Source organism: Arachis duranensis, unplaced genomic scaffold (assembly GCF_000817695.3).
Source record: "Arachis duranensis cultivar V14167 unplaced genomic scaffold, aradu.V14167.gnm2.J7QH unplaced_Scaffold_52197, whole genome shotgun sequence".
NCBI lineage: Eukaryota > Viridiplantae > Streptophyta > Magnoliopsida > Fabales > Fabaceae > Arachis > Arachis duranensis.
The window spans coordinates 4,052-24,317 of NW_026264945.1; the positions used below are offsets into that span (position 1 = coordinate 4,052).

The following is a 20,266-nucleotide window of genomic DNA, read 5'->3' on the forward strand; positions in this document are numbered from 1 at the left end:
CTCCAATTACCGGAGAGAAAGTACTAAAACTTCAACCAGCTCCCCAAGAAGCAAAGAGAACTTCAACCGCTTGGCAAGAAACTGGCTAAAAAGGTTCAAAGATGCTCGCTCTCATAGGACGATCTGATCGAGAGAAAGTCATCATTGTCTTAGTGTTATGGAGGAATTTAGCTATGCTACCCTTTTTTTAGGCTCTCTAATCCTTCTACTGATGTAGCACAATAAAGGAAGGTTCCAGCCCCGCATAAACCTTATTTCGTGCTTAGAGAGCTCGGACTATGACCTTTTCTACTTTTCTCTTTGCTTGGGGTAGGTACCCTACGACCTTCTCTCGTCCCTTGATCCTATGTCCAGTGAGAGATCGAAGACGGAGCTTTCTTCGATAATGACTTACTCTTTCTTGCTTGGTTTCTTAGCAGCTGTTCTCAATCCTTCTTTCCATCTAGACTTTGAGAAAGAAGAAAGGCTCTTGATCAAAGCCCTTTCCCTAAAGTGGACGGCTCCTCTTCTCCCCTTCATTCCTCAACATCTACTCTCTTAGGGATTTTAATAAGACTCTTGTCTAGGAATCAAAAAGAGGTGGAAGAACTCTTATATATAGAATAAATTTTGTGCTGAGCCAAGCTCCTTTGTCGCTTTCTATCGTCTTCATGTGTCGGCTTGCTGGGGTAGTGAGATAGCATATGAATCCTCCTTATTCCATCTTTCTTTTCATAAATCCGATTCAGAAGAGTAGGATTCAGACTGGTTGGTGTTAAGCAAATTATTCAGTCACTCCTTCTTGATTGAAATTTGCTTTCCTTTCGCATTCTCTATTGGTATACTTTCAGAGTGTTCTGTATTGGCATTATTGTTATTGAATTATTCCTTGTGTGATTCTGTAAGATGAGTTAAGGTATGTTCTCTAAGATTGGAATCTATCCGTTGCTTGTTTGTATGCGCTTCGAAGTTCTTTTCTATTGCTTGAGTTTAAGTATTCTTATAGTATAGTAAAGTGTATTCAAGTCTCTGATCTTATTATATATGATTGATTCCGTTGAGTGATAGCTTTCAGTTCATCTCAATGCTAGTCCTTCCCATAGTTCCTTAGCTCGCAGGATAATCAGAAAGTGCTCGCTTTAATAATATAATAGAATAGAATAAAGCGCTGCCGTACGATAGTATTCAAGATCGAATGCTTGCCCTATTGCTTATTGGCGAGGAAGAAATCAAGAACCCCTCTTAGGCCCACCTTCCGCAAGGCAAAAGATACGGCAAAGGGGAGGGCTCGCCCATGTAGAGCAATGTCTAGCCCAGAATTAGCCGGGACTATTCCAGTGAGTCCTCCTATGGTGAATAAAAAGATGAACCCTACAGCAAATAACATGGGTGTTTTGTATTGTATCGAGCCCCCCCACATGGTAGCGATCCAACTAAAGATTTTGATTCCTGTGGGGACAGCTATGATCATGGTAGCTGCGGTGAAGTAGGCACGGGTATCAACGTCTAAGCCCACAGTAAACATATGATGAGCCCAAACAAGAAATCCAAGAACACCTATACTGATCATGGCATAAACCATGCCTAGATACCCGAAGACCGGTTTTCCCGAAAAAGTCGAAACGATATGACTTATGATACCGGATCCAGGCAGAATGGGAATATACACCTCTGGATGACCGAAGAACCGAAAGAGATGCTGGTATAATATGGGGTCCCCCCCTCCTGCGGGATCAGAAAAGGTTGTATTAAAGTTTCGATCGGTTAATAACATTGTAATAGCCCCTGCCAGTACCGGAAGTGATAATAAGAGTGGGAATGCTGTTACTGGAACGGACCACACAAATAGGGGTGATCTATGCATAGTCATTCCAGGTCCACGCATGTTGGAGATAGTTGTTATAAAATTTATAGAACCTAAAATGGATGAAACACCAGATAGATGAAGACTAGAAATTGCTGAATCAACTGCTCCTCCAGAATGGCTGGTAATACCACTTAAGGGCGGATAGACCGTCCACCCAGTGCCGCTACCCACTTCTACTAAGGCTGAGCTTAATAGGAGCAAGAGACTTGGTGGCAACAACCAGAATGAAATATTATTTAATCGTGGAAATGCCATGTCAGGTGCACCTATCAGAATCGGAACAGACCAATTACCAGATCCACCTATCATCGCCGGCATAACCATAAAAAAGATCATTAAAAAAGCGTGAGCCGTTATTAAAACATTATAAAGTTGATGATTCCCACCAAGAATTTGATCGCCGGGTCGTGCTAATTCCATACGAATCAATACTGAGAAGCATGTGCCCATCACTCCAGCAATGGCACCGAAGATGAGATATAGAGTCCCTATATCCTTGTGGTTGGTGGAGAACAGCCATCGGACCGGATTTGTCATAAAATGGAGAATCTTTCGTTTCCTTCCTTATCAGAGAGGGGCCCCTTCTTAGGGAGCGGGGCTTTTTTCTTGAAAAAGGGGGAGTGAGAGGGTAAGGAAAGAGGGGTGGGGAAGGCACTAAAAAAAAAAAGGAAAGCCCTCACTTTATTGATGGGAAATTTGGATCCCCTTTTCCTCTCAACCCCTCCCCCCAGGTTCAGGAGAGGGTCAACGCAAGGATCTTACTTCGAAGCAACCGTCTTTTGACCTGAATCTGCCGCCTGGCGGAAGGGACGAGCTTAACGCCCTTGTGGCGGAGCTCGATCGAGTGGAAGAGGGGATTCGGCGCTTGACTGAATCCCCCGCCGACAGTCGCGAATTAGAACTGCGGCGCCTCGCAGAAGTTCTTGGAACACTTGACAGCCGGTTGGAGCAAGCCCGAGCCATGGACTCGGCTCGCGACCAAGCACTGGCCAGGCAGCGGGCGGAACTTAACGCCCAATTGGAACCATTTCTGCAAGGGGAGGTCCAGCTTGCTGCTCGAAGGCAGGCCCTTGCAGAAGCGGTTAATTCCCTTCAGCAACAGCTCCGGGCCCAAGACCAATTCCTTGGAGATTGGGGGTCGAGGAATCAACAACTATAGCTGCACGGGGTACGTTATGATCTATAAACCGTCCCTAACGTCAGATAGGATTTTGGTTGGCTTCGTCGGGAGGCTCGCGTAGTTTGTTACGTCAGCTCCAAAAGGATAAGTTGCGTTGGAATCGATAAAGTTCCGTGGAATTCATAATTGCATAAAAAAAAAGAAAAGGAGTCTTCAACCCTCTCAATCAATAGAGGCTAGATCGGACTAAGGAGAGAGACGGTTGAGTACGGAAGCGAAAGCGGGCTAGCTAAATGCCCGATGAGAAGGCCCTCTTGATCTTCTGGCCATTTCTTCCCATTTGTTCGTTGGAATGCTTGTTCTCCATTAATTTTATTATTAATTTCATTAGATTTACCAAAACAACAATAATTGCGGATCCAATCACAAAATTGTTTTATCATACCTTCTCATGAACATAGTGATCCGCTTTACTGAAGAAAGACTTTTGTTTGTCGGAAATTGCCGGTTGGTTTATCCGGACATGGGAGAAAGATGCACAAACGAAAGAAATAGGAAACAGCATTTCATTTCATACGCAATTCCTCGATCCAATCTCGCACTTGGTCTGATCCTCTTTATTGATGGTCTTAAACCTGAGGTCCGACGTGATGTCATCTCCCAGTCTCCTACTTCCTTGGTACGAGCTGCATCACTGGCTCGTTCATTTGACGAGCGCTACCTGTTACAGAGTTCGGTTGCACGATAAAAAGCAAGGGTGCCTTCCTCATCGATGCGGACCTCTCCGTCCAATTCATCTTCTCCTTCACTTACGTCAACTAAATCTGCATTGCCGCCTCTCCTTCCGTCTCCTCCAACTAAGCCTCTGCCACCAGTGAAGAAATTGTCGGCAGCAGAAATGCAACTGCGACGGGAAAAGGGGTTGTGCTTTACTTGCGACGATAAATTCTCGTGGAAGCACAAATGTCCGAATCGCCAATACATGATTCTGCAGGTGGATGAACCGGATGGCGATGTTTCCTCCTCTGTTGTCGCCGAACCTGTTCCACCTTCCGTCGGATGATTCTCCAACTTTGCATCATTTGTCATTACAAGCTTATCATGGCACTTCTGGCAAATGTACTATCTACTTTTCTGGGTCGATTGCAGGCACCACCGTGCGCATTCTTCTCGATGGTGGCAGTTCTGACAACTTCATTCAGCCTCGAATTGCTCACTATCTGAAGTAGCCAATTGAACCGGTTCCCAACTTAAAAGCAATGGTTGGCAGTGGACAAAGGTTACCTATTGAAGGTCTCATTCATAACTTGGACATTTGCATACAGGGACATCATTTATTCCTCGGTGTCTTTGTTATGCCCTTAGCCGGTTCTGATGTTGTCATGGGCGCTTCGTGGCTCTCAACTCTTGGAGCCCATATAGCTTATTATAGTACAGCATCTTTGAAATTTGACCTTAATGTTTCGTTCAATTACAAGGGGGAAAAAGTCCTCTACCCCTACTGAGGCACAATTCCATAACATCCAACGGTTCCAGGACACAGGTGCGATTGCTGAAGCTTATACATTGACATATTTTGCACTTGACTTGGAATCCGACCCTCTGTCTTCTCTTCCAGAGTCTACACCCTCTGATTTACGTGCCATCCTAACTCGTTATCGGCAGGTCCTTGACACTCCTAAGGGCTTACCAATGCCCCGGCCACATTTCAATCGTTGATGAATTCGGTTTTCCGAGATTTGCTCCGAAAGTGCGTCTTGATATTTTTCGATGATATATTAGTGTTTAGCAAGTCTTGGCCACTGCATTTGGATCACTTGTCCCTCGTTTTGGATCGTCTACAGGCCCATTCTCTCTATGCCAAACCTTCTAAGTACTCCTTTGGACAGACCAAGATAGAGTCTTTGGGCCATGTCGTGTCCGGTTCTGGTGTTGAAATGGACCAACAAAACAAAAGGTGGCAACTGTTTTGGCTTGGCCTACTCCAACTACTAGAACTCTACTTAGGGGATTTTTTGGCCTCACCAGTTATTACCGGCCTTTCATACTAGGCTATGCTCAACTTGCAGGCCCACTCACGACTTTATTACAGAAGGACAAGTTTTCTTGGACTGATGCGGCCCAACATTCTTTTGACGCATTGAAGCTGGCTATGACTCGGGCGCCCGTTCTTGCTTTACCCGACTTTCAGAAACCGTTTGTTGTCGAGACTGATGCATCAGGGTGTGGCATCGGCGCAGTCCTCAGTCAAGACGGCCATCCAATCGCCTATTTTCGAAGAAGCTCTCGCCACGAATGCAATCGAAGTCAGCTTATGTTCGGGAACTCCACGCTATCTCTGAAGCCGTTGCCAAATTCAGACACTACTTGCTTGGACATTTTTTTATCATTCGTACAGATCACAAAAGTTTAAAGCACCTTTCCGAGCAAGTTATTCAAAGGCCAGAACAGGCTACCGAAGCTCATGGGATTTCACTATTCCATCGAATACAAAGCCGGTAAAACGAATCAAGCTGCCGATGCTTTATCACGGGTTTGTTACATGGCACTGACTGTCTCCCATTTTACCTTCGTGGATAACATTTATGCCGCCGTTCGCTCTTCTGTTCCGTTGCAGCTGTTCCGTGAACGCCTTTCTCAAGATCCTGGGGCCTCGGAGGGGTTTTCGATAAAACAGGGGTTGTTATTTTACCATGACCGGCTAGTTTTGTCTGAGGACAATCCAGAGTTACTTCAAACCGTTATTCGCGAATTTCACACCACTCCGGTTGGTGGTCATGCTGGCGTCTTACGCACCTTCCATCGCATAGCGGCTCAGTTCTATTGGAAAGGCATGCGTCAGGATATTCAACGGTTTATTCAGTCTTGTATGGTTTGTCAGCGCGCCAAGTCCTCTCAACTGCACCCTGCTGGGTTATTGTGCCCCCTACCTCTTCCTTCTCAGATATGGGAGGACGTTGCAATGGACTTTATTACGGGACATCCACCATCGCGCGGCTTCACGGTTATAATAGTTGTGGTTGACCGTTTGTCAAAATACGGCCATTTTGCACCCCATCTACATACATACATACTCGCGAAGAACTACCCAGGGGAAACTGAACTGAACGCTGGCATGAGGAAAGCTTTCTACTTCTCAGTAACATTCCCATTTTTTGGAACATCTTTTAAGAAGTTGCAGTTTATGGAAACAAGTATGTAGAGGTTTTTCCAACATCAGAATCAGAATAAGAATCTGGATCAGTTACCAGTTCCGATCGAATTTCTTTAGGAGTCTTAGCCCTCTATACAGGAAAGGGGGGTAACTAAAAGTTAGTAGCTAAAGTTGTTCTCAATGACGAAGCCTCGGAACTTTTGATAGGATTGGAATGGGCTAATTGACCAAAGACCGACCGAGAAATGTGAAAGAAAGATTGGTAGATAGCTTTGTGAAAAGGAGGGGGAGCTTGGGAACATATTAATTCTTAGGTCGCTTAGTGGATGTAGAGGAGTCTGGTCCGATGGATCAGGTGATCAGTAAATGTGACTTCTGGTTGAGAAAGAAAACTGCAGCAAGAACGGATTCAGCCCTTATAGGCATAGGCATTGCCTGTTGGAGTTTCTTCAAGTCTCTTCGGGGGCTTCTAAAGGTGAAAGCTAGCTAGCAAGTTTACCTAGTTGACCCACATGCTGGGGAGAAGTTTGCAGACATTTGGGAAAGGTGCAATTCAGAAGTTACAAGATCCGCTCTTACTGATTCAAGTCTTGGAGGAAGGGCTGCTACTAGAAGAGAGGGGTTCAACCCCTCAGCATCTTACCTGGAAATTTCCTTTTTAATAGAACCGCAAAGTCCTTATAAAAAAAAGGCCGACGTCCCATCAGGCAACCTCCTCTTTCTTGTTTGATTCCGTGCACGAGACGAGTAAGTAAAGTACCCAAAAATCGTAGAGAAGCTAGTACCACTAAGATGGCGGGGAAAGCTGCCTTATGTAGTTACCTGCTCTTTCATCGAGATTAGCGAATTACGGGATAAGATCTAATAGAATCTGGTTCGAGGAGCCGTTTCAATCTCTGTTGCTTTTGTGCCAACCCGGAAGGAAGTGTGCACAGAAGGGATTGTTACCAAGTACAGAGTCAGACTGGCATCTTCTAATGGAGAGAACTCTCAGGTATAGGCACTTGAAAGGGATAGATCATTCCTAAAAGAAATCTGTATCGTATATACCACTACCCCCGGGGAAGGTAAAGAAACTTCTTTCTACTTAAAATATCCATACTTTTCTAACTAAGTCAATTTAAAATGACATCGGCTAGTGAGCAAACGAGCTTCGGAATTGGATCAAAGCCAAGGGAAGGCTGTTTTTGTTTGGATTACTGTCTTAAACAAACCTGAAAGCAGCTACACCTCTTCCGGTAGGTCTAGTTCTCCCATTCTCTGATATCTTTCATTTTACTGGGATTTCTCCCGCCGGAAACCCAAAGGAAATCAACCAGAAGCACGAAAGCAAGCCATCCAGCCAGCAACAAAGCAACCAACGGCTGACAAGATGAACGCAAAGGGTAGACCCAGTGCAGTGGGCTGACTACTATAGCTGGTACTCCTACAAGGCTGTTTGCCTGTTTGCTGCCTCTATTTCTTTATCATAGGGGCCTTCGTCAGGTAGGGGAACTTGAGAGATGAATGGCGTTGTTCGCTTGGGAATGGGATGAGACTGGACCTGCCGTCTTTCACATGAAGGTTTATGGAAGGTATGGTCTTTATGTTGGCATGGATCGGATCCGCTTTTTGGATATGGTTAGTTTCAGATCTATCTCTTGTAGGGCTAGCTCCCCGTTAAGCGACTAAGGTAGTGCTCCCTATCTTCGCAAGTTAGCAGGAACTATTTCGCATAGCCGATCTGTATACTAGAATATGCATCTACGACTAGCTACAGGAACTAGATGAAAACTTCTACAACAGGGAAGAATGCATTCTGACATCGAGTCCTCAATCAATGTAGATGATTCAACAAGGTAGACCGAAGCAACTCGTCGATCAGCTATCACCACATCGTTGCCGAGAATGGCATAGCGATCAAACTAGTGACTGTCTACGGCTTATGCCTTCACTCGGGGGAGAGCACCCATCCAAAAAGCAGAAAAGTGAAGAAGTGCAGTTAGTTTTGAAAGCCAAACCCTCGGATGGACCTAAACTAGACTCAGTCCGAGCTCCTGCAAGAGGGTCCAAAGTAGAGTGGCATGGAATCGGCCGGAAAAGACAGATATGAGAATTGCGTATATTGAGTGAGATGCCGCTTCAAAGATGCTGCTTACCTAGGATGGTGTGCCTTTCGCTCCTTTGGCTTTCTTTCTCCCGGAGACCATGCCATTCCTCGACCCACTCAAGCTCAAGCCTTCAAAGTCAGATGAGGAGCTGGCTTCCCTCAAAGTAGCTCTGGCTGACTTGCCCGTTCCGCTTCTCTCCCGCTTTTGGGCGGTTCTTCCTCCAGCAGCCTATTCTTTCACAGCTTCTATGCCAAGGGCTTCTTTATTATATAATTATCTTATGCATGCAAGATGTATTGGGGTCACATAAAATGGATTATTATTATTAAAATGAAAAGCGCTCTTAGTTCAGTTCGGTAGAACGCGGGTCTCCAAAACCCGATGTCGTAGGTTCAAATCCTACAGAGCGTGATTCCATTCTTGTTAGATCGAGAATGACAATGAAATAATTGAACAGCAGTCTAAAGTCTGAATTTGACCTCCTGTGGATTAGGGTTAAAACAAAGAAAAGAAATAGGAGGTCAATAAACAAAAGAGATGTTAATTAATCAAAGGTCCAAAAGCGGAGGCAGTTCCAGTCCTTGTCGCAGCGCAGTAGTGAGTAGGTGATCCAACACCAGAGATAAAAAAAAGACGCAGCAGATTCATATACTGACCTTAGTTAGATAGATCGTTTACCTAGGTACAGAATGAGACCCGCTAGTGAGGTCCATATCGGTAATTATAAATTGAATAAGAATAAGTTCGGATTCCTCTTAGCGACTATGAACGAATGCTTTTTCATTGAACAAAAAGAATAGCCGGCCCTTTCTTTTTGCTGTTACAGAAGAAGCTGCTTCTTAGATAGGAAATTACCTCCCTCACAGCGCTTTCTATAAGAACTTACGCTAAGCCATACCGTGCGGGGGTTGAGTCCTCTCTCATTGGAGAAGGAGTTGGTTGGCAGTTACTCAACTCCTAAAGATGTCCAAACATCCGCGATTAGTGATGCAGCTTCTACAAGGAATAGATACGGCGGTCATTAGAAACCGCCATCTTTATCAAAATCGTCCCATAATTTATTTATATAGTATAAGACTGTGGTCCATTCTGCCGGATATCCTTAATCATCGTGTCTCTGACAAATGACAAATGATTTGAACTCTACATTGACTGTATCAACGATTCCATAAAAGGAGAGGAAAGCGCCCTTAAGAAGTCCATTTCCTCCATCCCCCGAGGCATAGGCATAGACGAAGAAAGCAGAAGCATAGGAGGGGATTGAACGAGGGATGCATCTTCTTAGCTCTCAAGCGAGGAAAGGCTAACTTGTTGCGAAGAATCCTGTTTTCGAATTAACTCTTTGCTTTGCTTTGAAGGAACCAGGCGGAAGGGAACCTGTTTGAAGGCGCAGATGAAGAAGGGCTGTGTTCAAGATTTCAACAGGCCCAGGTTCTTGGAGTCACCATTCGCCCTGTTATTATTATGCCTTTTTTCGTGGGAATCCAGCAACCACTGAAACCAGATGCCATAAGGAGTAAAAGAAAGTAAGGGCCAGAGGGAATGCAAAGAATGGAAGGGGAGGACTGAAAGAACAACATACGGGAAATTGAAATCCACTCTATCAATGATAGAATTCAGAATAACCAAAGTGAAATGTTACAAGAAGATCTACCACTTCAACAGTTCTACAATAAGGAAGAACAAATGATTTACAAAGGGAAGCGAGTCGGGCTCTTGGAAGTGTTGACAGGAGTGTGAGTAGAACGCCTTGCCGTAGCCCTCTATCCATTGTACCTCTACCTTGAATTCTCTTCCCCCTTTCCTTTGACCAACGGGTCCTCCTCCTACACGTACTTCAAAGCTATATCCAAGGTCTTGGTTCCTATCAGGCTCTTTCTCAATGAGCTCATTGCTCAAAGCAGCTTTCTAGCCTTTAGAGAAAGAAAGGCAAAATATATATATCTTCTTCTCGTCCAAGAACTCATCCATACTATGAGAGAAATGAAGGGAACGAAGGAGAGTCAGGACCCTTTTCTTAATTGACTAAGGTTCTAATCTGGATTGGTCTTATCAGGACTTGGATTGCTTGCTTTAATTAGGAAGATATTTCATACCTCTTATGGCAGTCATGTGGAATGGGGAAGCTAGCCTTCTTTATTGCTTTTCGGCTTAGACTGATTTAGTGCTGTGAAGAAGAAAGGTAACTGAGTTTAGGGCCTCCCTTTATTTATAAAAAAAGAAATAAAAAAAAGGCATCTACCAAAAAATCATAAGTGAGAGAATGGACATCCACCCTCATGATTCTAGTGGAAGCGATGGCAGGTTAGGTCTGAGTATTTGGAGCCAGGCGAGTGCCCCGTGCTCCTTTACCCGTGGATAATAAGTATAGTACGAGTGCTCCTACATCGCGCTCAATTCCCTCTCCAAACGAACCAGTGCAAGGTCAAACTTTCTAGTAGCATTCCCAGTCTCAGTCTTAGTTTCAACAGGCTAGGCTTTAGCTAAAAGATAGATTGATGCCCCTATCTAATATACTAAGCTCTCTGGGCTAGTAAGTTAGAAAACCTTTAAATCAGTCACTCACTGTGCTTTACTTTTCTATTTTAGAAAGTAATTCCGTCCCTCTTTTTCAAGCAAGCAGGCAAAGGGTGATCGTAGATCAGGGCTGCTGACTGCTATTCCATAGATAGCATAGAGTTATTACACAGCGGCCTAATAGAATAGGCTAGCGTCACTATAAAAGCTGGATTTCCCCGTGGGAGAAGTTGAATCGGAATCCTAGGTTTTGGAAGATATGGCACTCAAATTCTTTGCCTTCGCCCCTTGAATCTAGATATTCCGGCTACAGAGCAAGGTAGATGCCTCCGCTTAAGAAAGACTTGGAGTTCGAAGTAGCATGGATCTAATGAGCTATTCCTCGCATCTCCTCCTTTATTTAACACTAATCCTCTCGTTATCACTCCTCTCCCTCTCGCTTACGCTCAACCTCTCACATTCGTTCGAGCGTCTAAAGACCGAGCACTATCGCCCAGATCCTAACGGATCTAATCTAAAGACCCAGAGTGTAAACACTCTAAACTAAAGTTCCTAAAGGTCCTCATCGCTGTCCTGAGCCTGATTTTTATACAGATTTTCTTATAGGAATCCCGATCTGGGAAGAAATGCTATTCTTCTTAGCAGTTGAAGAAGTGAATGGCCCGGTCCGAGAATACTAAGCAGACTTGAAGTCCTCCCTTATAGTCTCCATTCTTACTAGAGAAGCGGATTATGTAGCAAATGCCGCTGATGCGTAACACATCTTTTGTGTCCTTGAGCAGATAGGACACAGCGCCGTCTACATACATACATACATACTCGCGAAGAACTACCCAGGGGAAACTGAACTGAACGCTGGCATGAGGAAAGCTTTCTACTTCTCAGTAACATTCCCATTTTTTGGAACATCTTTTAAGAAGTTGCAGTTTATGGAAACAAGTATGTAGAGGTTTTTCCAACATCAGAATCAGAATAAGAATCTGGATCAGTTACCAGTTCCGATCGAATTTCTTTAGGAGTCTTAGCCCTCTATACAGGAAAGGGGGGTAACTAAAAGTTAGTAGCTAAAGTTGTTCTCAATGACGAAGCCTCGGAACTTTTGATAGGATTGGAATGGGCTAATTGACCAAAGACCGACCGAGAAATGTGAAAGAAAGATTGGTAGATAGCTTTGTGAAAAGGAGGGGGAGCTTGGGAACATATTAATTCTTAGGTCGCTTAGTGGATGTAGAGGAGTCTGGTCCGATGGATCAGGTGATCAGTAAATGTGACTTCTGGTTGAGAAAGAAAACTGCAGCAAGAACGGATTCAGCCCTTATAGGCATAGGCATTGCCTGTTGGAGTTTCTTCAAGTCTCTTCGGGGGCTTCTAAAGGTGAAAGCTAGCTAGCAAGTTTACCTAGTTGACCCACATGCTGGGGAGAAGTTTGCAGACATTTGGGAAAGGTGCAATTCAGAAGTTACAAGATCCGCTCTTACTGATTCAAGTCTTGGAGGAAGGGCTGCTACTAGAAGAGAGGGGTTCAACCCCTCAGCATCTTACCTGGAAATTTCCTTTTTAATAGAACCGCAAAGTCCTTATAAAAAAAAGGCCGACGTCCCATCAGGCAACCTCCTCTTTCTTGTTTGATTCCGTGCACGAGACGAGTAAGTAAAGTACCCAAAAATCGTAGAGAAGCTAGTACCACTAAGATGGCGGGGAAAGCTGCCTTATGTAGTTACCTGCTCTTTCATCGAGATTAGCGAATTACGGGATAAGATCTAATAGAATCTGGTTCGAGGAGCCGTTTCAATCTCTGTTGCTTTTGTGCCAACCCGGAAGGAAGTGTGCACAGAAGGGATTGTTACCAAGTACAGAGTCAGACTGGCATCTTCTAATGGAGAGAACTCTCAGGTATAGGCACTTGAAAGGGATAGATCATTCCTAAAAGAAATCTGTATCGTATATACCACTACCCCCGGGGAAGGTAAAGAAACTTCTTTCTACTTAAAATATCCATACTTTTCTAACTAAGTCAATTTAAAATGACATCGGCTAGTGAGCAAACGAGCTTCGGAATTGGATCAAAGCCAAGGGAAGGCTGTTTTTGTTTGGATTACTGTCTTAAACAAACCTGAAAGCAGCTACACCTCTTCCGGTAGGTCTAGTTCTCCCATTCTCTGATATCTTTCATTTTACTGGGATTTCTCCCGCCGGAAACCCAAAGGAAATCAACCAGAAGCACGAAAGCAAGCCATCCAGCCAGCAACAAAGCAACCAACGGCTGACAAGATGAACGCAAAGGGTAGACCCAGTGCAGTGGGCTGACTACTATAGCTGGTACTCCTACAAGGCTGTTTGCCTGTTTGCTGCCTCTATTTCTTTATCATAGGGGCCTTCGTCAGGTAGGGGAACTTGAGAGATGAATGGCGTTGTTCGCTTGGGAATGGGATGAGACTGGACCTGCCGTCTTTCACATGAAGGTTTATGGAAGGTATGGTCTTTATGTTGGCATGGATCGGATCCGCTTTTTGGATATGGTTAGTTTCAGATCTATCTCTTGTAGGGCTAGCTCCCCGTTAAGCGACTAAGGTAGTGCTCCCTATCTTCGCAAGTTAGCAGGAACTATTTCGCATAGCCGATCTGTATACTAGAATATGCATCTACGACTAGCTACAGGAACTAGATGAAAACTTCTACAACAGGGAAGAATGCATTCTGACATCGAGTCCTCAATCAATGTAGATGATTCAACAAGGTAGACCGAAGCAACTCGTCGATCAGCTATCACCACATCGTTGCCGAGAATGGCATAGCGATCAAACTAGTGACTGTCTACGGCTTATGCCTTCACTCGGGGGAGAGCACCCATCCAAAAAGCAGAAAAGTGAAGAAGTGCAGTTAGTTTTGAAAGCCAAACCCTCGGATGGACCTAAACTAGACTCAGTCCGAGCTCCTGCAAGAGGGTCCAAAGTAGAGTGGCATGGAATCGGCCGGAAAAGACAGATATGAGAATTGCGTATATTGAGTGAGATGCCGCTTCAAAGATGCTGCTTACCTAGGATGGTGTGCCTTTCGCTCCTTTGGCTTTCTTTCTCCCGGAGACCATGCCATTCCTCGACCCACTCAAGCTCAAGCCTTCAAAGTCAGATGAGGAGCTGGCTTCCCTCAAAGTAGCTCTGGCTGACTTGCCCGTTCCGCTTCTCTCCCGCTTTTGGGCGGTTCTTCCTCCAGCAGCCTATTCTTTCACAGCTTCTATGCCAAGGGCTTCTTTATTATATAATTATCTTATGCATGCAAGATGTATTGGGGTCACATAAAATGGATTATTATTATTAAAATGAAAAGCGCTCTTAGTTCAGTTCGGTAGAACGCGGGTCTCCAAAACCCGATGTCGTAGGTTCAAATCCTACAGAGCGTGATTCCATTCTTGTTAGATCGAGAATGACAATGAAATAATTGAACAGCAGTCTAAAGTCTGAATTTGACCTCCTGTGGATTAGGGTTAAAACAAAGAAAAGAAATAGGAGGTCAATAAACAAAAGAGATGTTAATTAATCAAAGGTCCAAAAGCGGAGGCAGTTCCAGTCCTTGTCGCAGCGCAGTAGTGAGTAGGTGATCCAACACCAGAGATAAAAAAAAGACGCAGCAGATTCATATACTGACCTTAGTTAGATAGATCGTTTACCTAGGTACAGAATGAGACCCGCTAGTGAGGTCCATATCGGTAATAGAAAGACCTGCCACCAAAAGCATTCGGAGCAGAAGTAGACCCTTCCCCCGCCATAATAGCACCACCTAGCTTCGCTGCATCGGGATAGTAGTTGCACATATCTTTTTCTAGTGATCGAAATAGGGATAATTAAACCAATGATAGAGTTGACCTAGCCTAGCGACATCCATCCCCTGTCTCCGACCGGGAGATAGAGACTACTTCATGCGCAACTTCAACATCTCCTGCCCTTGCGTAAAAGGGGTAGGCCTTTTTTTTTCAAGACCCCCTTTCGGAAAACGCATTGGCTTTCACTCAAGTTCGAGATCCATTAAATTAAATAAAGCAAAAAATGCACGTTACAGACGAAAGTGTTCATTGGCGAATAAAGAGAATGCAAGCTATGCAAAAACGGATTTCACTCATTTTCTTAGCCCTCAATCTCTTTCTGACACAGGGCTGAGCGCTCTAGAAGCGAAATAATTACCCTCGCGGGGTTGATGAACCTGCCTTTTTGGTTGGCGTGGGGACCTCGCAGCGGAAACGAAAGAAGGACCTGTACTGCTTAGAGGGAGTTCACTTGCTTTCTTAATGCGTTCGTGTCCCTCAGCCTAGCTGCTGAATTGCCGACTAGACCTAGCAGCAGAAAGGCCGCTATTCCTGCGATTTACAAAGGGAAGCGAGTCGGGCTCTTGGAAGTGTTGACAGGAGTGTGAGTAGAACGCCTTGCCGTAGCCCTCTATCCATTGTACCTCTACCTTGAATTCTCTTCCCCCTTTCCTTTGACCAACGGGTCCTCCTCCTACACGTACTTCAAAGCTATATCCAAGGTCTTGGTTCCTATCAGGCTCTTTCTCAATGAGCTCATTGCTCAAAGCAGCTTTCTAGCCTTTAGAGAAAGAAAGGCAAAATATATATATCTTCTTCTCGTCCAAGAACTCATCCATACTATGAGAGAAATGAAGGGAACGAAGGAGAGTCAGGACCCTTTTCTTAATTGACTAAGGTTCTAATCTGGATTGGTCTTATCAGGACTTGGATTGCTTGCTTTAATTAGGAAGATATTTCATACCTCTTATGGCAGTCATGTGGAATGGGGAAGCTAGCCTTCTTTATTGCTTTTCGGCTTAGACTGATTTAGTGCTGTGAAGAAGAAAGGTAACTGAGTTTAGGGCCTCCCTTTATTTATAAAAAAAGAAATAAAAAAAAGGCATCTACCAAAAAATCATAAGTGAGAGAATGGACATCCACCCTCATGATTCTAGTGGAAGCGATGGCAGGTTAGGTCTGAGTATTTGGAGCCAGGCGAGTGCCCCGTGCTCCTTTACCCGTGGATAATAAGTATAGTACGAGTGCTCCTACATCGCGCTCAATTCCCTCTCCAAACGAACCAGTGCAAGGTCAAACTTTCTAGTAGCATTCCCAGTCTCAGTCTTAGTTTCAACAGGCTAGGCTTTAGCTAAAAGATAGATTGATGCCCCTATCTAATATACTAAGCTCTCTGGGCTAGTAAGTTAGAAAACCTTTAAATCAGTCACTCACTGTGCTTTACTTTTCTATTTTAGAAAGTAATTCCGTCCCTCTTTTTCAAGCAAGCAGGCAAAGGGTGATCGTAGATCAGGGCTGCTGACTGCTATTCCATAGATAGCATAGAGTTATTACACAGCGGCCTAATAGAATAGGCTAGCGTCACTATAAAAGCTGGATTTCCCCGTGGGAGAAGTTGAATCGGAATCCTAGGTTTTGGAAGATATGGCACTCAAATTCTTTGCCTTCGCCCCTTGAATCTAGATATTCCGGCTACAGAGCAAGGTAGATGCCTCCGCTTAAGAAAGACTTGGAGTTCGAAGTAGCATGGATCTAATGAGCTATTCCTCGCATCTCCTCCTTTATTTAACACTAATCCTCTCGTTATCACTCCTCTCCCTCTCGCTTACGCTCAACCTCTCACATTCGTTCGAGCGTCTAAAGACCGAGCACTATCGCCCAGATCCTAACGGATCTAATCTAAAGACCCAGAGTGTAAACACTCTAAACTAAAGTTCCTAAAGGTCCTCATCGCTGTCCTGAGCCTGATTTTTATACAGATTTTCTTATAGGAATCCCGATCTGGGAAGAAATGCTATTCTTCTTAGCAGTTGAAGAAGTGAATGGCCCGGTCCGAGAATACTAAGCAGACTTGAAGTCCTCCCTTATAGTCTCCATTCTTACTAGAGAAGCGGATTATGTAGCAAATGCCGCTGATGCGTAACACATCTTTTGTGTCCTTGAGCAGATAGGACACAGCGCCGTCTACATACATACATACATACTCGCGAAGAACTACCCAGGGGAAACTGAACTGAACGCTGGCATGAGGAAAGCTTTCTACTTCTCAGTAACATTCCCATTTTTTGGAACATCTTTTAAGAAGTTGCAGTTTATGGAAACAAGTATGTAGAGGTTTTTCCAACATCAGAATCAGAATAAGAATCTGGATCAGTTACCAGTTCCGATCGAATTTCTTTAGGAGTCTTAGCCCTCTATACAGGAAAGGGGGGTAACTAAAAGTTAGTAGCTAAAGTTGTTCTCAATGACGAAGCCTCGGAACTTTTGATAGGATTGGAATGGGCTAATTGACCAAAGACCGACCGAGAAATGTGAAAGAAAGATTGGTAGATAGCTTTGTGAAAAGGAGGGGGAGCTTGGGAACATATTAATTCTTAGGTCGCTTAGTGGATGTAGAGGAGTCTGGTCCGATGGATCAGGTGATCAGTAAATGTGACTTCTGGTTGAGAAAGAAAACTGCAGCAAGAACGGATTCAGCCCTTATAGGCATAGGCATTGCCTGTTGGAGTTTCTTCAAGTCTCTTCGGGGGCTTCTAAAGGTGAAAGCTAGCTAGCAAGTTTACCTAGTTGACCCACATGCTGGGGAGAAGTTTGCAGACATTTGGGAAAGGTGCAATTCAGAAGTTACAAGATCCGCTCTTACTGATTCAAGTCTTGGAGGAAGGGCTGCTACTAGAAGAGAGGGGTTCAACCCCTCAGCATCTTACCTGGAAATTTCCTTTTTAATAGAACCGCAAAGTCCTTATAAAAAAAAGGCCGACGTCCCATCAGGCAACCTCCTCTTTCTTGTTTGATTCCGTGCACGAGACGAGTAAGTAAAGTACCCAAAAATCGTAGAGAAGCTAGTACCACTAAGATGGCGGGGAAAGCTGCCTTATGTAGTTACCTGCTCTTTCATCGAGATTAGCGAATTACGGGATAAGATCTAATAGAATCTGGTTCGAGGAGCCGTTTCAATCTCTGTTGCTTTTGTGCCAACCCGGAAGGAAGTGTGCACAGAAGGGATTGTTACCAAGTACAGAGTCAGACTGGCATCTTCTAATGGAGAGAACTCTCAGGTATAGGCACTTGAAAGGGATAGATCATTCCTAAAAGAAATCTGTATCGTATATACCACTACCCCCGGGGAAGGTAAAGAAACTTCTTTCTACTTAAAATATCCATACTTTTCTAACTAAGTCAATTTAAAATGACATCGGCTAGTGAGCAAACGAGCTTCGGAATTGGATCAAAGCCAAGGGAAGGCTGTTTTTGTTTGGATTACTGTCTTAAACAAACCTGAAAGCAGCTACACCTCTTCCGGTAGGTCTAGTTCTCCCATTCTCTGATATCTTTCATTTTACTGGGATTTCTCCCGCCGGAAACCCAAAGGAAATCAACCAGAAGCACGAAAGCAAGCCATCCAGCCAGCAACAAAGCAACCAACGGCTGACAAGATGAACGCAAAGGGTAGACCCAGTGCAGTGGGCTGACTACTATAGCTGGTACTCCTACAAGGCTGTTTGCCTGTTTGCTGCCTCTATTTCTTTATCATAGGGGCCTTCGTCAGGTAGGGGAACTTGAGAGATGAATGGCGTTGTTCGCTTGGGAATGGGATGAGACTGGACCTGCCGTCTTTCACATGAAGGTTTATGGAAGGTATGGTCTTTATGTTGGCATGGATCGGATCTGCTTTTCGGATATAGTAAGTTTCAGATCTATCTCTTGTAGGGCTAGCTCCCCGTTAAGCGACTAAGGTAGTGCTCCCTATCTTCGCAAGTTAGCAGGAACTATTTCGCATAGCCGATCTGTATACTAGAATATGCATCTACGACTAGCTACAGGAACTAGATGAAAACTTCTACAACAGGGAAGAATGCATTCTGACATCGAGTCCTCAATCAATGTAGATGATTCAACAAGGTAGACCGAAGCAACTCGTCGATCAGCTATCACCACATCGTTGCCGAGAATGGCATAGCGATCAAACTAGTGACTGTCTACGGCTTATGCCTTCACTCGGGGGAGAGCACCCATCCAAAAAGCAGAAAAGTGAAGAAGTGCAGTTAGTTTTGAAAGCCAAACCCTCGGATGGACCTAAACTAGACTCAGTCCGAGCTCCTGCAAGAGGGTCCAAAGTAGAGTGGCATGGAATCGGCCGGAAAAGACAGATATGAGAATTGCGTATATTGAGTGAGATGCCGCTTCAAAGATGCTGCTTACCTAGGATGGTGTGCCTTTCGCTCCTTTGGCTTTCTTTCTCCCGGAGACCATGCCATTCCTCGACCCACTCAAGCTCAAGCCTTCAAAGTCAGATGAGGAGCTGGCTTCCCTCAAAGTAGCTCTGGCTGACTTGCCCGTTCCGCTTCTCTCCCGCTTTTGGGCGGTTCTTCCTCCAGCAGCCTATTCTTTCACAGCTTCTATGCCAAGGGCTTCTTTATTATATAATTATCTTATGCATGCAAGATGTATTGGGGTCACATAAAATGGATTATTATTATTAAAATGAAAAGCGCTCTTAGTTCAGTTCGGTAGAACGCGGGTCTCCAAAACCCGATGTCGTAGGTTCAAATCCTACAGAGCGTGATTCCATTCTTGTTAGATCGAGAATGACAATGAAATAATTGAACAGCAGTCTAAAGTCTGAATTTGACCTCCTGTGGATTAGGGTTAAAACAAAGAAAAGAAATAGGAGGTCAATAAACAAAAGAGATGTTAATTAATCAAAGGTCCAAAAGCGGAGGCAGTTCCAGTCCTTGTCGCAGCGCAGTAGTGAGTAGGTGATCCAACACCAGAGATAAAAAAAAGACGCAGCAGATTCATATACTGACCTTAGTTAGATAGATCGTTTACCTAGGTACAGAATGAGACCCGCTAGTGAGGTCCATATCGGTAATAGAAAGACCTGCCACCAAAAGCATTCGGAGCAGAAGTAGACCCTTCCCCCGCCATAATAGCACCACCTAGCTTCGCTGCATCGGGATAGTAGTTGCACATATCTTTTTCTAGTGATCGAAATAGGGATAATTAAACCAATGATAGAGTTGACCTAGCCTAGCGACATCCATCCCCTGTCTCCGACCGGGAGATAGAGACTACTTCATGCGCAACTTCAACATCTCCTGCCCTTGCGTAAAAGGGGTAGGCCTTTTTTTTTCAAGACCCCCTTTCGGAAAACGCATTGGCTTTCACTCAAGTTCGAGATCCATTAAATTAAATAAAGCAAAAAATGCACGTTACAGACGAAAGTGTTCATTGGCGAATAAAGAGAATGCAAGCTATGCAAAAACGGATTTCACTCATTTTCTTAGCCCTCAATCTCTTTCTGACACAGGGCTGAGCGCTCTAGAAGCGAAATAATTACCCTCGCGGGGTTGATGAACCTGCCTTTTTGGTTGGCGTGGGGACCTCGCAGCGGAAACGAAAGAAGGACCTGTACTGCTTAGAGGGAGTTCACTTGCTTTCTTAATGCGTTCGTGTCCCTCAGCCTAGCTGCTGAATTGCCGACTAGACCTAGCAGCAGAAAGGCCGCTATTCCTGC

At 44.5% G+C, this 20,266-nt stretch overlaps 1 protein-coding gene and 3 non-coding genes across 4 annotated transcripts; 3 read left to right on the forward strand and 1 right to left on the reverse strand.

Annotated features, from left to right (window-relative positions):
• Positions 1-1,183: 1,183 nt before the first annotated feature.
• On the reverse strand, positions 1,184-2,771 carry LOC127744511 (cytochrome c oxidase subunit 1-like). Its single transcript, XM_052256638.1, has one exon. The coding sequence runs from the start codon at positions 2,381-2,383 to the stop codon at positions 1,184-1,186; it is 1,200 nt and encodes a 399-aa protein (XP_052112598.1). The 5' UTR covers positions 2,384-2,771.
• Positions 2,772-8,547: 5,776 nt separating this feature from the next.
• TRNAW-CCA (transfer RNA tryptophan (anticodon CCA)) lies at positions 8,548-8,621 on the forward strand. The gene has a single exon. It is a non-coding gene; the product is annotated as a tRNA-Trp (tRNA).
• A 5,432-nt stretch (positions 8,622-14,053) lies between these two features.
• On the forward strand, positions 14,054-14,127 carry TRNAW-CCA (transfer RNA tryptophan (anticodon CCA)). Its single transcript has one exon. It is a non-coding gene; the product is annotated as a tRNA-Trp (tRNA).
• A 5,110-nt stretch (positions 14,128-19,237) lies between these two features.
• On the forward strand, positions 19,238-19,311 carry TRNAW-CCA (transfer RNA tryptophan (anticodon CCA)). The gene has a single exon. It is a non-coding gene; the product is annotated as a tRNA-Trp (tRNA).
• The last annotated feature ends 955 nt before the right edge of the window (positions 19,312-20,266 follow it).